The sequence below is a fragment of the Peromyscus maniculatus genome, chromosome 19 (genome assembly GCF_049852395.1).
Source record: "Peromyscus maniculatus bairdii isolate BWxNUB_F1_BW_parent chromosome 19, HU_Pman_BW_mat_3.1, whole genome shotgun sequence".
Lineage (NCBI taxonomy): Eukaryota > Metazoa > Chordata > Mammalia > Rodentia > Cricetidae > Peromyscus > Peromyscus maniculatus.
In genome coordinates this window covers 11,154,076-11,170,766 of record NC_134870.1, presented here as the reverse complement: position 1 = coordinate 11,170,766, position 16,691 = coordinate 11,154,076, and the positions used below count along the sequence as shown (strand labels likewise).

At 37.9% G+C, this 16,691-nt stretch overlaps 1 protein-coding gene across 9 annotated transcripts in view; it reads left to right on the top strand.

Annotated features, from left to right (window-relative positions):
* Positions 1-16,691, top strand: part of Trappc8 (trafficking protein particle complex subunit 8) — an 80,756-nt gene that overhangs the window by 16,568 nt on the left and 47,497 nt on the right. For 3 of the 9 annotated variants that reach the window (XM_042264341.2, XM_076554782.1, XM_042264346.2), the window contains exons 3-9: positions 2,079-2,162; positions 6,515-6,604; positions 7,108-7,282; positions 8,530-8,683; positions 13,281-13,374; positions 15,027-15,280; positions 16,091-16,206. In XM_042264341.2, coding sequence (XP_042120275.1) covers positions 2,079-2,162; positions 6,515-6,604; positions 7,108-7,282; positions 8,530-8,683; positions 13,281-13,374; positions 15,027-15,280; positions 16,091-16,206 — 967 coding nt within the window. The remainder of the gene's footprint in view (positions 1-2,078; positions 2,163-6,514; positions 6,605-7,107; positions 7,283-8,529; positions 8,684-13,280; positions 13,375-15,026; positions 15,281-16,090; positions 16,207-16,691) is intronic. The other 6 variants (XM_042264342.2, XM_076554783.1, XM_042264343.2 and 3 more) reach the window with 3 other exon arrangements.

Here is a 16,691-nt window from a genome sequence, read left to right as displayed (position 1 = left end):
TGGCCATAGCTTGAGCATATCTGAAACCTCAAAGCCTGCCCCTACAGTGACATACTTCCTCCAACAAGGTCACACCTCCTAATAGTGCCACTCCCTATGGGCCAAGCATTCAGACACGAGTCTGTGGGGGCCATACCTATTCAAACCACTACAGTAATAATCCTTAAAATCATTTTGTTCAGTCTTTGTAGTCTCTTAAACTTCCTGAGTAGGACTTTGAATTGGTTAGGTCAGTTTTCAAGTAATTCTTGATCACAGTCTTCTTCCAGAGTCTTTTCTCTATCACTGATGTCATCAGTAAGGATGATACCATTCCCCAGGGAGTTGAAAATTGCTTTGCGGACAAAATATTTTAGTTATTACACAGGTTCTTATTTCTCCAAAGGGCCATGTCACTGCGTGTTCATGTATAATTTCAAACATTTTGGGGCCAGGGGTATAGTGTAGTGAATGAGCACATGCATAGCATATGCATGACCTCAAGCTGGGGAAAGATGGAAGGGAGCGAGTAATGAGGAAAAAAGAAAGTCTAGAGACAGCAGGGAATGGTGGCTCATATATGTAATCTAATTGGGCAGGAGGGTTGCTCCCAGTTCAAGGCCAGCCTGGAATACACAATGGGACTCTCTCAAAACAAAAATATTCATTGGTGAAAGATAAAAAAAAGTTGAAAAATGTTCATCTACTCCATCCTGGACTATTGACTCCAAGCTACTTTCCACAGTTGTCATCCTAGAGATTTCCTTTCCTTCTCTTGCTTTATTTTACAATATTAATGTCACCATCCTCATTATTGTGGGTGTATGTGTGTATGAAGTGTGTACCATGATGCATGTGTGGTCAGAGGACATTGTGAGGTCTTTGTAGGTTCTGTGGATCATACTCATTTTCAGGCTTACATCATGTAGCAAGGGCCTTACCTACTGAACCAGCTAGTCAATTTTTTTTTTCTTTATACTCTCTTTTTCGAAAATTCAAACCTCTCTCTCTGTCTATCTGTGTAGAAAGATTCTTACTCTGTAATATAGGTTGCACTAGAACTCACTGGCTCTGGATCATTTCCAACTCGGTGCTGGATTCTTTTGCTTCAGTTCCTAAAGTTTAAGATGATAGGCAAGAGTAACGAGGCTTGACTCATTCTTATCTTTTGTGGTGTATATCTTTGATTTGAAGGAGGGGTCTTCCTTAGTAGCTTTCTGGGAAAGGTGTAGAAGATAATGCTTTTTAAATATGTTTTTTTTTTTAAATTAAAAAAATTCTTAGAATGCTTTCCTTTTATTTTTTGTATGGGTGTTTTAACAGTGTGTATGTCTGTGCACCACCTGTATGCAGTGCCTATGGAGATCAGAAGAGATCATTGGATCCTCTGGGACTAGAGTTACAGATAGTTGTGAACCACCATATGGCTCACCAGGTTCTGAGAACAGAACTTGGGTCCTCTGGAAAAGCAGCTAATTCTCTTAAACATGGAGTCATCTTACTGGGTGGTGGTGATGCATGCTTATAATCCCAGCACTCGGGAGGCAGATCCAGGCGAATCTCTATGAGTTTGAGGCCATCCTGGTCTACAAAGTGAGTTCCAGGACAGCCACAGTGGGTACACAGAGAAACCCTGTCTTGAGAAACTAAAAAAAAAAAAAAAAAGGTGTGTGTGTGTGTGTGTGTATAATAAAGTATTTTTTTAAAAAAATCATGAAGCCATCACTCCAACCACTTAGGATAAAATTTTTGAGAAGTTAATGAAAATGTAGTTTATGATTGACTGATGGTTTACCTGTACCAGTTAGAAATACTTCAGATTTGATACTTGTCCTCTGAGCTGTATTGTTCTTAAGAACCCTACTTATTTTCAGCTTTAAATAACTCAAAAGAGGCTCTTTGCTCTGCTGTTTGAGATGCACATTGGGCCACTTAGGGCTTCTGAGTTCTAATGCAGCATTGGTTATATGTCTAGAAGTTTGCATTTAGGTTTTGCTGTTAGAGGGAGTTGGCATACTTTTCACTCATTCTGTTTAAGCAGTAAATGTTAGATATTTACCTCATAGCTTGGCTTAACGGTGCCGTATTTTCTTCATCAGATCGGTCAATTAAAGCTAGTGTTCCTTGGTACAGTAATTGGAAAGACACTTTCATGGAATTGAAAGAATCCTCGTTATATACAGGTATTTCTTGTGATGGGTCTCTTTTTTCCAGATTGTTCTCATGTTACTCCTTATCTATTGCCCGCTGTCCCCTTTTCCAGTACCATATTTGTACCAGTTAATGTGTCCCTAATTTTTCTGATGTGAAAGTAGTCTTGTGGTACTCTTTAAATTTTACTTGTTCATCATCTATTATCTATTTCTTAAGTCCATACATTGCTCTGGAATAGTCTAGTTTGAACTGTATCTTCTTTTTATAAAAATGAAAAGCATACTATCCTTTCCTTACCGAGACAAAATACATTGTACAGAGAAATGCTGGTTCCAGACTCCCTTTGAAGCTGAGAATGACCTTGAACTCCTCATCTCCTGAATCCCCACAAGTGCTTGCTTGGCTTGTTGAAGGAAACATTCACAGGGTATTATGGCTGCTATTTCACTTGCTAATAAAAATAGGAATAGGAGCAAAATAGTGATTTCATCCCAAACTATGCACAAGCCTTTTTAAGGTGAAATAATGGTCATTAAGTGTTCAAGTCTTGTGTTAAACACAAAAATTAAAAAGTACCATTTCTTCCCATTTCCTGTAAAGAGCATAATTTGAAAAATATAACAAAATTAGTTTATTGGCAGTTAACAAAGTTAAAGGTGGACAGAGGAATCACACACTTCACAGCACCTCAGGAAAACATGTGGCTGAGGGGAAAAGTTACCTGTTCACCTGAATGTGACCTGTCTGAAGGATGAAAACCCATCTCTGCCTTGCTTCATGAATCTTTGCTTAGTGTTCAGTGTCTGTTCCCACAGTGCTCATAAGTGCGTATTTTGTCCTTTCCTTTTTTATTTAATGAAAAATTATAATAGTTTTACACATAACTATGTTCATAAAGTTCTAAAGTCAAATCCTGAGACACAGTTGGGAGTGTCGCTCAGCGGTAGAGTGCTTATCTGTTGTGCACGCCATTCTGGGTTTGGTCCTCTTAACCCCATGTGAACTGTGCAGAAGGGAACACCTGCAGTTCCAGCACCTGAGACAGAGGGTCAGAGTGCATTAGTTTCATTTCTGTTGCTCTCGTCAAATACCCTGACAGAAGCAGCTTAGGAGAGAAAGGGTTTATTTTGGGGACGGAATGGCCTCAAGGCCCACCAGTCATGTTATTTTGGCAGTACTGTAGTAAAATGAGAATAGGAAATAGGGCCAGCCCAGAACACCTCACAGCCCACCTCTGGTGGATTATTTCCTTCAGCAAGGTTCCACCATTTTAAAAGTTCCATAACCATCCCAAACAGTGCCTCCAGCCGGGACCAAGTATTCAAACACATGAGCCTATGGGGGACATTTTCTATTCAAACCACAATAAGGACTATAAGATCACCCTTAGCTGCACCGTGAGTTCAAACCAACCTGGGATATATGAGACCCCTGTCTCAGATACAAAAACAAAAGACTAATACATATATAGTTCAGAGAAAGCTAGCCTCCCTCCATCTCTCTCTCTCCCTACTCCTCTTCCTTCCCTCTCCCTCTCTCCCCCTGCCTTTTCCTTTCTTCCATTCTCCTTTCTTCTTCCTGAGAGATAGTTAGTTGTATTAGGCTTTTTTTTTTTTTTTTGGTAGCACTTGCGATCAAGCCCAGGGCCTCATGCATGCTACCTAATATCCTACCACAGAGCTGCATCCACAGCCCACATGTGTTAGGTTTATCTTTTCATTATTTGTCTTTGAAAATATAACAAATGGGTGTAACTTTTCATGTGTTTTTCCCTTTCTTACACAAAAATGCATACTTTTTGGCTGCTGCTTTGTTTTATTGTTTCTTGAGACACAGCAGGCTGGCACTGTAGCCTTGGTTGGTGTTGAACTCATAGCTGTCTTCTTGCTGCCTTAGACTTCTAAGTGCTGGATTTACAGGTATGAGCCACTAATGCCTAGCCTTGGCTGTTGCGGATTTTACTTCACAGCCTTATAGTGTTTCCTCTTCCTCTTTTAGTTGCATAGTATACCATTTAATGGATGGACCCTAGTTTAGTCCTGATGATATAAGGCTCTTCTAGCCTTGTTTCCTTAATTTTTTTCTTTGATATAGAGTCATATAGCCCAGGATGGTCTCAAAACTCTTGATCTTCCTGCCTCTATATTCTGGTTGCCAGGGGTGCAGGAATTTGGTATCATATTCAGCTAAAGTTTATTTATACAGATAATATAGTATGGCATAGCTGTTTGGAAGATCTCCTACCAAGCAGAAACTTACTCATATGACTACAGTTTTTTTCTTTCTTTTTATTTTTTTTTTTGTTGTTAATTTTTTAGCAATAGTAAGGCAACAAAGGTAGACAAATAGGCAAAATGGTATAGATATATAGTCATTTCTGTGAAATATTTTGTTACTTAATAAACATTTTTGATATTTCTTTTGGTATAGATAATAAATCAATGAATTTTTTAGCTGGAAATTATTTTCAACTGATTTGGAGGGAAGAATATGTTCTGGTTGGTGAGAAAATTAGTTTCCTATTGTGACAAATACATACAGTTGTGTCATTCATTGTCCATTTCCATGAAGATGGTAGTATTGTTGGGAATTGTCTTAATAATGTCCTCCTAACCATACTGCAAATATGTGCTTTTTTTATTTTAAATTCCAAGACAGGGTTTCTCTGTGTAGTCCTGGCTTTTCTGGAACTCTCTTCTGTTTACTAGGCTGGTCTCAAACTCAGAGATCTGCCTGTCTCTGCCTGTGCCTCTGCTTCCCGAGTGCTGGGATTAAAGGTGTGTGCCACCACTGCCTGGCTGCATGTGAGCATTTCTTGTAGGACATTTGTTGTAGGGTTTTGTTTTGTTTTTTTGAGACAGGTCTCTCTGTGTAACAGTCCTGGCCATCCTGGAACCTGCTAGGTAGACCAGACTGGCCTTGAACTCACAGAGATCTGCCTGCTTCTGCCTTCCCAGTGCTAGGATTAAAGATAGGTGCCATCACACCTGGCTACAGTGAAAAGATTTTTTGTACATTTGGCTGATGTGTTGACACAGAAGATAGTCTACACAGGTGGTCAAAGGCCAGGCAGAACTACATAGTGAGCTCATATCTTAAAACAAAAAGCCAAATAACAAAAAGATGATTTGGTTCCAGATGAGATATTATATTTGGTCAGCACATACAGTTTTTTCTTCTGCCTTTCTAGTCATTTATGCCTGGTCCTCCAGCTTCCATCTTGTAGGTGCTAGGAGTACAGGCATATGCCATTCTGCCTGCCTAACCAGCTCTGTGTAGCACTCTTTCTTGGTTCCTTGCTCTTCTCTCTCTCCTTCATGCAACTGTTTGAGACCTGATCTTACTTTGTCACTCAGGCTGTCAGATTTGTAATCCTCCCTCCTCAATCTCTTGAGTGCTAGGATTAGAGGCATGAACCACCTTGCCCAACTAAGTTTAAGTATGTTCAGATTTTTTTTAGAAAAGATGTAATATGAATTGCTAAAGAGTTGACTTGCTTATAAAGTAATCATCCTTTGAATTTCTCTTTAGAAAGTCTTTGCTGGGTCAGTGAGATGGCTCAGTGGGTAAAGGTACTTGTTCTGCAAGCCTGACAACCTGAGTTCAGTTCCCAGAACCCATGCTGTAAACAGAACCAACCTGAAAGTTGTCCTCTCACCTCCATATGCATACAACCACACACAGACTAGTAATACTGTGTAAGATTTTAAAAGGCTTTGTTATAGTCAGACTCAAGTCATCAAGCTATGGAATTTGTCAGCCACACCCATCTTGACAGTTTGAGCCAGGTGATTATTTGTGTGTGTGGCTGTTTTGATCTGTGCACTGTAAGATGTCTTTGATTTCCTGACCTCTTTCCCTAAGCACCAGTAGTCCTGTCTCCTTCTCTGTTGTGACAACCACAACTACCTTCCAAAACTGTCCAGTTTCTCCTGAGGGGTAAGATCATCTTGATGGAGAGCCGGTGATGTACAGCATGATCTCCTATAAGCAGGGTCTGCTTATGACTGTGAACTGACTGATATGGGACCTAAAGCTTAGTGCTAGTCACTGTGATCCAGTGAGTACGTGGTTCAGGAAGGCTGCAAAGGCTCAGGAATGACAGCTTCATTCTCCTGACCTGAGTAGTTGCATATATAAGTGGATTTGCATGAATAGCTTAAAATATACATGCTGCATATGCTATATATCTTTAAATATGTGAATGATTTGATATATTTATATAAAATGCTACATCTACAAATAAGAGAAATTGTGCTGTTTGCTTTTATATCATGTATCTTAAAGCACAGGTAAAAATACTTGTTTACTACTAGAAATTGTTAGCTTTTATAAACTGATTCTGCTGAATTCTAACCATTTTGCATTTTGTTAATTTTAGCGACTACTCCGTGGTTTGAGTCTTACAGAGAGACATTTCTGCAGTCCATGCCAGCATCAGATCATGAGTTTCTGAACCACTATTTAGCGTGTATCCTTTAAGTCATCTGAAAGCCAGGAAGTTGCTAATTGGAGAAACAAAGACAAAATACTTGAGAAGTTATAGAGAATGGAGAAATTATTTTTTATTGTTAATGATATCACATTCAAAATTACTTTATTTTGGATTTTCTGAACTGGGTAGTTGAGGGGTGTGTGTGTGTGTGTGTGTGTGTGTGTGTGTGTGTGTGTGTGTGTGTGTGTGAATTCAGTGTGCATGTTGTATATGCTTATCTGGGTGTGCAAGTGTGTATGCTTGTGCACATGGAAGCCAGAGGAAGAGGTCTCCCTTAGATGTTCAGGCTGGCTTTGGACTCACACTTGAGTGCAAACACAGCCCTAACTTTTATTCCTTTTGCCTCAGCCTCTTGAGTAGCTGGAATAACAGGCCTGTGCTATGATGCCTGGCCAGAAAATTTCTCCTACAATTTATATTAATAAGGCAATATTTATCATTTAGAGATGTGATAATTTCCCTGACAGTGTGGTTACAAGGTATGTTGGTGGCGTCGTCCGGTGAAGCTGAACCTATGGAACAGTTTTCAAAGTTGTCACAAGAACAGCATCGAATTCAGCACAACAGTGATTATTCCTACCCTAAGTGGTTTATCCCAAATACACTTAAATATTACGTGCTTTTGCATGATGTAACTTCAGGAGATGAGCAGAGGTAAGCATTGCTTTTTAAATTTTAATTTTTTTTTTTTTTAAAAAAGAAGAATCACTTTTTGGAGAGGCGGTTGTGTGTCTGTGTGCATGCGCACACATATGCATGTGCATATGCATACATATCATAGCACACATGTGGAGGTCAGAGGACATCTTTAGGGATTGGTTCTCTTCTTCCACCACAGGGACCTGGGCATTAAACTTGGGTTGTTGATGGCAAGTGCTTTTTTTTTTTTTTTTTTTTTTAAATCCATTTATTATGTATAGTATTCTGTCTGCATGTATGCCTACATGCCAGAAGAGGGCATCAGATCTCATGATAGATGGTTTCTAGGACTTGAACTCAGGTCCTCTGGAAGAGCAGCCAGTGCTCTTAATCTCTGAGCCATCTCTCCATCCCCAGCAAGTGCTTTTACTTGCTGAGCTATCTTTTAGGCCCCTAAAATGAATTCTTGGAATATAAGCATAAAAATAAATTTTATGTTTATGGCTTTGGAGTTTACTTTGGCTTTTGTTTCAAGGTATGGATCAAACTAATCTTGTTTTATATTATACTATACTTGGTATCTGATTGCCATTTGGCACCTATAATTTATAATCCTTGTTTTGAACATAAGTGATCATTGATTGTTGGGTAGTTGAGATTGAGCATGAAGTCTAATGCTTCCTGAGCACAGTCTACCATTGAGCAATAGCTCTACCCTCTAACTAATTTCTAATAACTTAAAACCCAGAAACAGAATAAATACCTCTTGTAGAGTATTCATCTTTAGCATTTAAAAAAATGTCCAAAGCCCATTGGATAAAGAGTAGTATAAGTAAAAAATAGTGTGAAATGGCTATTAAAATTACTTTGAGACAGTTCAACGTGGTTTATCTCCTGTATTGAGTGGTGATGTTAAAGTGGCATTCAGAATTAGGCCAATGGTTCTTAGTTTTTTAATAATTTTGTTTAGTGTGTGTGTGTGTGTGTGTGTACACATCACAGCCTGCAAGCCGGGGGGGGGGGGGGGGGGGGGGGGCGGGCGGGCGGGCGGGCGGGCGGGCGGGGGCGGGGTCAGACAACACCTTGCAGGGGCCGGTTCTCTTTCTACCATGTGCAGTATGTGTCATTCCCCTTCCTACAGAAATAAACATAAAAATAATATAAAGAGAAATAAATAAAAAAATTAAGAACTGTTGTCCAAGGTCTAAATTCTGTCTAAAGTCTCTCTAAGGTTATTACAAAGTTTTTTCTCTTTTCTTTAGAGCTGAATCAATTTATGAAGAAATGAAACAGAAATATGGAACTCAGGGTTGTTATTTGCTTAAAATTAATTCTCGAGCACCGAATCGAGCATCAGATGAACAGATACCAGATCCTTGGAGTCAATATCTCCAGAAAAATAGTATTCAACACCAGGTACCTCTGAAAAACTGAATCAAACCACAAAAGTTGTATTTTAGTTTATGTCATAAAGATATGATTGTTGAGCCGGGCGGTGGTGGCGCACGCCTTTAATCCCAGCACTCGGGAGGCAGAGCCAGGCGGATCTCTGTGAGTTCGAGGCCAGCCTGGGCTACCAAGTGAGCTCCAGGAAAGGCGCAAAGCTACGCAGAGAAACCCTGTCTCGAAAAAAACCAAAAAAAAAAAAAAAAAAAAAAAAAAAAAAGATATGATTGTTGATTTTTTTTTCTTTTATGTTTTGAGGGGCAGGTGGAGACAGGGTCTGACTCTGTATACATTACTGGCTTGGAACTTATTATATAGATTGGGCTAGCCTCAAACTCCCAGAGATCCACCTATCTCTGGCTGCAGAGTGCTAGGATTAAAGATGTGTGCCACTAAGCCTGGCTAGCGTTTTGTTTTCTTTTTCTTTGACATATAGTACAGGCAGGCTGTGATCTTGTTAGGTAGCCCAGGCTGTCTGTCCTGATTTCTTAATCCTCCTGCCTCAGCTTCCCAAGTGTTGACATTTTTGACATGCACTATCATGGGTCTAGAAGTTTTTATTTGTTAGTTTTGAAACTGAACACAGTGAGTTTGCAAAGCCAAAACAAGCACAGCCAAGACATACAAGAGGGGGGGAAGGTGTCTGACATGCAACAGGCAAGGCAAACATCCAAAGCAGTGCCACCTTTGACCAAAGGAAGATGAGGATTTCATTCAGGGCCCATTCCTAAGCTTTTTCTGTTGTGTTCCTTTTATGCTCAGTTTGTGGTCATAATTTAAAGACCAGATAGATGCAGTGTTGGGCATGCTCAGCTCAGAGTCATGGAGCACATATGGTTAACTGGTTAAAGCGACAGATAGAAATAGCTGGTCATGCTTAGCTTGCACCATAAAGTTTTAGCTGAAAATAAAGGAGAGGGTACTTAGAAGGCACAGTAACATAGGTACCTGCACCCAAAGGACCTGCCTTGGCTTAGTGGCTAACTAATACAATACTAGCATGACTAGTTTGATCCATCAGCTGTGAGCTCTTAAATAAAGTGGTTCAAAAGCTGTTTTTTTAATCAGCTACAGCACATTGAGGTATAAATGATAGCATTAGGTTGTTTTTGAAAAGTGAATTACATTCTGTATCAATTACTTTCTGTTCCTGTGATAATAAACACTATGAAGAGAAAGGGTTTACTTTACCTCACAAGACCTGAGAAGTGTTGTCCATCATGGTGGGGAAGGTTTGGAAGCAGGGGGTCTGAGGCTGGCCTGGCAGTCAGAAAGCAGAGAAATTACTTTTCATCTACATACAGGAAGCAGAGCAATCAGGAAGTAGTTCAAGGCTATAAATCCTTGAGAGCTGCCACAAGTGTTATTTTTTCTCCAGCAAGCCTCAAACTTAGCACCTCCAGCTGGGAACCAAGTGTCCTAATACATGAACCAATGGGGGACATTTCTTATTCAAACCACAGCATGTACTAAGAGTTAGTTAGATTGTTTATCCATGTAGAGATAGACATTTGGATTTGTCTATTTAATTAACCAAGAATGTACTCAGCCCCACCCCACACCCCCATATTAACTAAGGCGGCTCATAGTCTGCTCTTTATTAGCCTGGGCTGGGGCTGCCTTCTTCCTACGGTTCTACTGTGCTGTGTTTTGGCCACTTTGGAGCGCATACGACCTAGGTGTGTATGTGTGGTTGCTCCTGCTATTTGGTCTTCAGTTCTTGAATTTTTGAAGTGTTATTTCTTCCTTTCTTGTTATTTTCTTAGACTTCTAAGCTAATTTGTTGGTTGAAGTGCATAGTTGTAAAGTTTATTTCTTTCACAATGTTTACGTAACATTGTGTGCTACTTGGTAGAGCCAATACCAAGTTCTTTTGTTTATTTGGTTAGTAGAGATTTGACTTTTTTTAAAAGGATTTTTCAAATAAATGAAAAATATATTTTGAGATATTTAAAAATCACTTTAAAAGTTTATGTAATTATTGCTCTAATAGAAATGTTGGTTAACATTTTATTTTTCTTATTTTTCTGTCATGTAGAATTTTTGATCTAGACATAGTGTCTAATATTTTACCATTTATTTATTTATTTATTATTTATTTATTTATTTATTTATTTATTTATTTATTTATTTATTTCTGTGTAACTTTGGAGCCTTTTTTTTACGTTTTATAAAATCTTTATTGACAAATAATTCACATAGTATACAATTTGCCTGTTTGCACAATTTGATAGACTTTAGTCCAGCATCCTCATAGACCCATGACACCATTACCACTTTCTATTTTAGAACATCGCTGTCTTCAATTTCATACACACATACAATGTATGATGATTACATTCCACCTTATTTTTTTAAATGAACATAATATTTGCAGTTGTAACCATTTTTAAGTTCACAATTCAGTGGCATGAATTATATTCAAAATATTAATTACACTCATGATATTCATTAATCACACTCATGATATTAATTACATTTGTAGTATTCATTGATTACATTCACAGTATTTATTCAATAACTATGATATTCATTAATTATATTAATTGTATTGATTTATTACATTATAAATTTATTACATTATTACAGTCCTGATACTACTGTCCATTTGTGGGGCTTTTTGATCACACAAAACAGAAACTCTGTACTTAGGAAATCTTTGCTCTATATTCCTTTCTTCTCCATCTTGAGATAACATCTAATCTTTCTGTCTCTATGAATTTGTATGTTCAATATATTTCATGTAATACAATTCTATGGTATTTGTTCCTTTTTTTAATGTAAAAACATTTTATGTACAATTGCAGGAGAAATAATACACAGCTTGAACATAAAAACAGATTATAATTCAAGAACCCAGGGTTATTTGAAACTGGAAAATATTTTCTTTGTAGAAAATAGTAAAAATGATAACATTTCACATTAAGCCCTTTTAAGCCAAATAATAGTTGAATTATACATATAAATACTGATTAGATTCTGGGATACAGAAGAAACCTATCTTCATCTGTTCAGAGAGCTATGTTTTACTTGAGTTGTGTGAGATTCCTATTCATCTTCCCCTTCACTATTTGATTTATAGCAGACATTTTTCTATAGGCTAATCCATAATCTAAAAAGATTTTAGCCTCCCCTCCTGAGAGTACAGCCCGCATATTCTTTCATCAGCTTGATATGGTATAAATTCTTATCCTAATAGTGAAATGTTTCACTAAAGCTTCCCAAGTGACTGGGCAAAACCAAAACGTATTATAAGCCACAGTTATGCTTACTCATTTATTTTTAAGATTTATTGATGTATTGATTTAGTATACACGTGAATGCCTGTAGTATACACGTGAATCTGGAACTGCAGCTACAGATGGTTAAGAACCACTTGATGTGGGTTGGTAACTGGGTCATCTGTAAGAGCAGTAAGTGCTCTTAAACAGTGAGCCATTTCTGCAGCCTGTTTCACTCATTTTAATATTGGAATGTTGAGGGGAAGTCTTTAGACATAAAAGAGCCCAAACCGGCTGGATATAAAACAGCTTTTTTTTTTTTTTTTTTTAAATGCCCTCTCCCCCCTCGGGACCATCCTCGAAATAAAGGTAGTACTGAAAAATTCAGTTCACAGTTAGGCTGTCTAAGGTTGTAAAGGGAATGCCAGTCTGATTGTTCAGTTTGAGAACTTTTAGCAGAAAACAGAGGTATCAGAGAGTATGTAATTTAGAATCTTAGAAGGCCAGAGTGTGAGAATCATTAAAGGTACTACCTGACTCCTAAAGTAATGTTTTCACCTTTTGAAAACATGTTTCCTTAAGTGAGAAGCAGCTTGAGGACCAACTGCAGATGCTTTCTATGGCTTGTGCACATAGGCTGTTTAGGGGGGTCATGTTAGTATCCTCAGAAGGATAACTATATCCTTTTATATTACTCCAGGCTAGTTATACCTGCTTTTTGAAGTCTGTCTGGAGGGGTGGTTTTCAGAGAGTTTCCTACCTGGCTCTGTCTGTTGCTATTAAGTTCTGGTACTCAGAATAATAATAGCTCATTTTTCTTGGTCTCATGGAGTAATGTAGGGTTCAGGGATGGCCCGAGATCCAGTGCCTTACTAGAATGGAACACTGTGTTGGGTATTTCTCACAGCCCTTCGGTCTATTCAGAATCCACTCCTGCTAGCGTTTTGTCTATGACCTGGGAGATTTTGAAGTTGTTCTTTTTCCCTCTTGTCTGACTCTGGTAGGCTTTACCTTTGTCATTATTTTTTTAGGATTCATGGGCATATGTATGTGCCTGTTTAAATATATGTGGGCATGAATATTGAAGTGCATTTGAGATACTGGTCATTTGAATGTGAAAGAATTAGCATAGTTAGTTGAGTATGAAAAGGAATTAAAATACAATGTTATGGATCATCATGACAATACAATATGCTGAGATTAGAGGGCCAAAAGAGAAGAGTATTCCTTTAGCAAGTACATGAAGCCATATTCATCAGGAGAATTATAAGCATTGGTGTATTTGGTAATATTTAAACACGATTAATTAATTATATTGCTAATGCTTTTGTATTTTATTTTGCTAGGAATCATATGAAGATGGCCCTTGTACTTTGACCTCCAATAAGAATTCTGATAGTAACTTGCTCTCATTGGATGGACTAGATAACGAAGTCAAAGGTCTTGTTATACTTTAAGTTCTCTTTTGACTGGAAGTATTTATTGTTATTAAAGCACTCTAGCCTTCACAGATAAATGATAGGGAAACTTTAACCACTAACCCCTTTCAGTACTGGTAATTGAGTTTAGGGCTTTGCAGATGCTAGTTCATTCCCCAGCCCCTTTTCTTTAAAAAAAATTTTTTTAAAGATTTATTTTTAATTATGTATATGTGTGTTTATGTGTGGGGATGTTTCTGTGAATGCTGGTGCTGGAGGAGATCATAGGCATGAGATCACCCAGAGCTAGGGTTACATACAGGTGGTTATAAGCTGCCTGATGTGGGTTCTGGGAACTGAACTCAGGTCCTCTGCAAGAACAGTAAATACCAAGACATCTTTCTAGCCCACCCCTCCTTTTTAAAATTTTAAGACTAGATCTTGACTAAGTTATTGACTGTGCTTTAAATTTGGTTTTTCTTATCCCAGCTTTCTAAGTAGCTCGGATATCGTATCTCTCTGTATAGCTTAAGTTGTCCTTGAACTTAGAATTTTCTCTCTACCTCTGAGTACTGAGAGGTAGACATGTGCCAGCACACTTGACTCAGAAGTTAATGTTTCTTCTGGTTTTATGCAGTTCTTTGAATTCTGGTTTTTGTTGTTTACATTTAAATTTATGTTCTAAGAATAGTGGATCATGAGGGCTAGAGAGAGGGCTCAGTGGTTATTGATCTTCCAGAGGACCCTGAGTTAGATCTCAGTACCCATGCCAGACCACTCAACAGCTGCCTCCAGCTCTAGGGGAACCTAACACCCTCTGTGGGCCTCCGTGAGCTTCAGTGTACAAACAAATAAACGAGAAAATCTTAAAATGGTCATGCCTGGGTCAATCAAAATATTTTTAAAAGCCAGGGAAATGTAATATACAACATAATTCCCCAAATTCATAAGATTTTTAGAACTATATTACTATATTTTTTTAAATTATAGTTTTGGTAATGATGGCTCTAAATTTTTGTTTGTTTGTTTGTTATATTGATCTTACTGTGTGGGCAAAAGTGGCCTGGAACTTAACTGTCTGCTTGGGATCCATTTCTCAGATTTCCAACTGCTGGAATTATAGACATGTGCCACCATGTGCAGTTGTTGTAATATAAGATAGCCTGTTTATAAACAGAACTCTCCCTGCTTCGGGGGCTATTACTTTGTATCTCAATAGAACCTTGCTTGCTCTCCAAAAATAGGGTAATTCACTGTAGTATTTTAAAACTGAGTTGCCTAGATTCTTAAGCTTGTATGCAGGCAGCAATTATTAGCTCAAGTACCTTAATTTAATTCAAGTTTTTTATTGCATTCATTTACATATGCTTGCATGCGTGTGTGTTTCTGCATGCGGGTGCAGTGTCATATATGTGGAGGTCAGTGAACGACCTATAGGGAGTCTGTTCTTTCTGTTCATGTGTGGATTTCAGGAATCATACTCAGTTGTTAGGCAGTCTTCCCTGAACTGTCTCTCCAGCTCAAGTCTTTAATTTAAAATGGGAAAATGTTAACAGTATTTCATCTCAGATACACACAGTGAGAGAGGATTTGTCATCTTTTCCTTTAATGACATGATAGTTTTGTTACGTTTTCTGTTGCATTCTGAGAGTAAAGGAGAGATTTGTTTTTCAGTAGATGGTTTACCAAATAACTTCCGAGTTCATCCACTTCAATTAGACCAATGTGGTGACCCTCCTAATACCGATGGCTCAGATCATACAAAGTTTGCTTCAGTACACGAAACAAAGAAAGCAAGTACTGGAGTGATTCGTGGTGCTTGTTTGACACTCACTGATCATGATAGAATTCGACAGTTTATACAAGAGTTTACATTCCGTGGCCTTTTACCACATATAGAGAAAACAATTCGGCAATTAAATGATCAGGTAAGACTTAAGTTTTTTGGGTTATTAATCTTCAAATTAAGTCAGTGAGTTTAAGGCTTTATTAAAAGTTTTGTATTTAAAGTTTTGTTTTGATTTTTGTTTTATAATAAGCTGTAAAAACTGACTGAAGTTACTATCAGTGATGAAGTTCTGTTTAGTACTAGATAAGCTTTATTTATTTTCACTTAGAATTTTTTCCAGTTTATTGGACAAATTATTTTTTTAAGACTCATTTATCAATTCTAATTTTATGTGTATGAATGTTTTGCCTGCATGTATGTATGTATACAATTTCATATATGGTGGTCACAGAGGATGTAAGAGGGCATTGGATGCTCTGGAACTGGAGTAACGGGTAGTTGTGAGCCACCATGTGGGTGCAGGGAACTGAACTTGCGTTCTTTGCAAGAGCAGCAAATGCTATTATCTACCAAGCCAGCTCTACAGCCTATATATTAGACATTAAAACAAATCAACAGCTGTTTTCAGTTTTATTTTATGGGTATGTGTGTTTTGCTTGTACATCTGTATGTACATCATATGTGTGCCTGGTCCCTGCAGAGGCCAGAGGGGACTTGGATTTCCCAGAACTGGAGTTACAGTTGGTTGTGAGCCACTGTGTCGGTCCTGAGAGCTGAAGACAAGTCCTCTACAAGAAAAACAATCTGCTGAGCCATTTCTGCAGACCCTAGACATTTTTTGAATTAGTGTTATTAAAATATTGACTTACTAGTAAAGCTTAATTTTTTTGTTTGTAGAAAATACTCTAAGTGTTCATATTTGTTAACATATTTACATATTTTTTTCTAGCTAATATCAAGGAAAGGTTTGAGTCGATCTCTGTTTTCTGCCACTAAGAAATGGTTTAGTGGCAGTAAAGTTCCAGAAAAGAGCATTAACGAGCTGAAAAATACATCTGGGTTGTTGTGAGTAGAATGCCACTCTATTTAATTCTGCTGCCTTTAACTTTGTCTTGCGTTTGACTACAAAAACAGTGATTGTCTTTTTAGGTTCTTATTTTCATATTGGTCAAAACTTAATGATATCTAAAAAAGATACTAATTAAATCTAATTTAAAAAACAACTCTAATTGAACTTTTAAAAAAATTTATTTTTATGTGCATTGGAGTTTTGCCTACATGTATGTCTGTGTGAGGGTGTCAGGTCCCCTCGAACTGGAGTTACGGACAGCTGTGAACTGCCATGTGGGTGCTAGAAATTGAACCTGGGTCCCCTGGAAGAGCAGTCAGTGCTCTTAACCGCTGAACCAGCTTTCTAGACCCTGTAATTGGACTTTTAAATCAAGGTTTTTTTTTTTTTTGAGATGGAGTCTGACTGAGCCTAGGCTAGCTTGGGACTTGTAATAATCCTATTTTTGTTTCCCAAGCACTGGGGTTACAGATGTGAACTG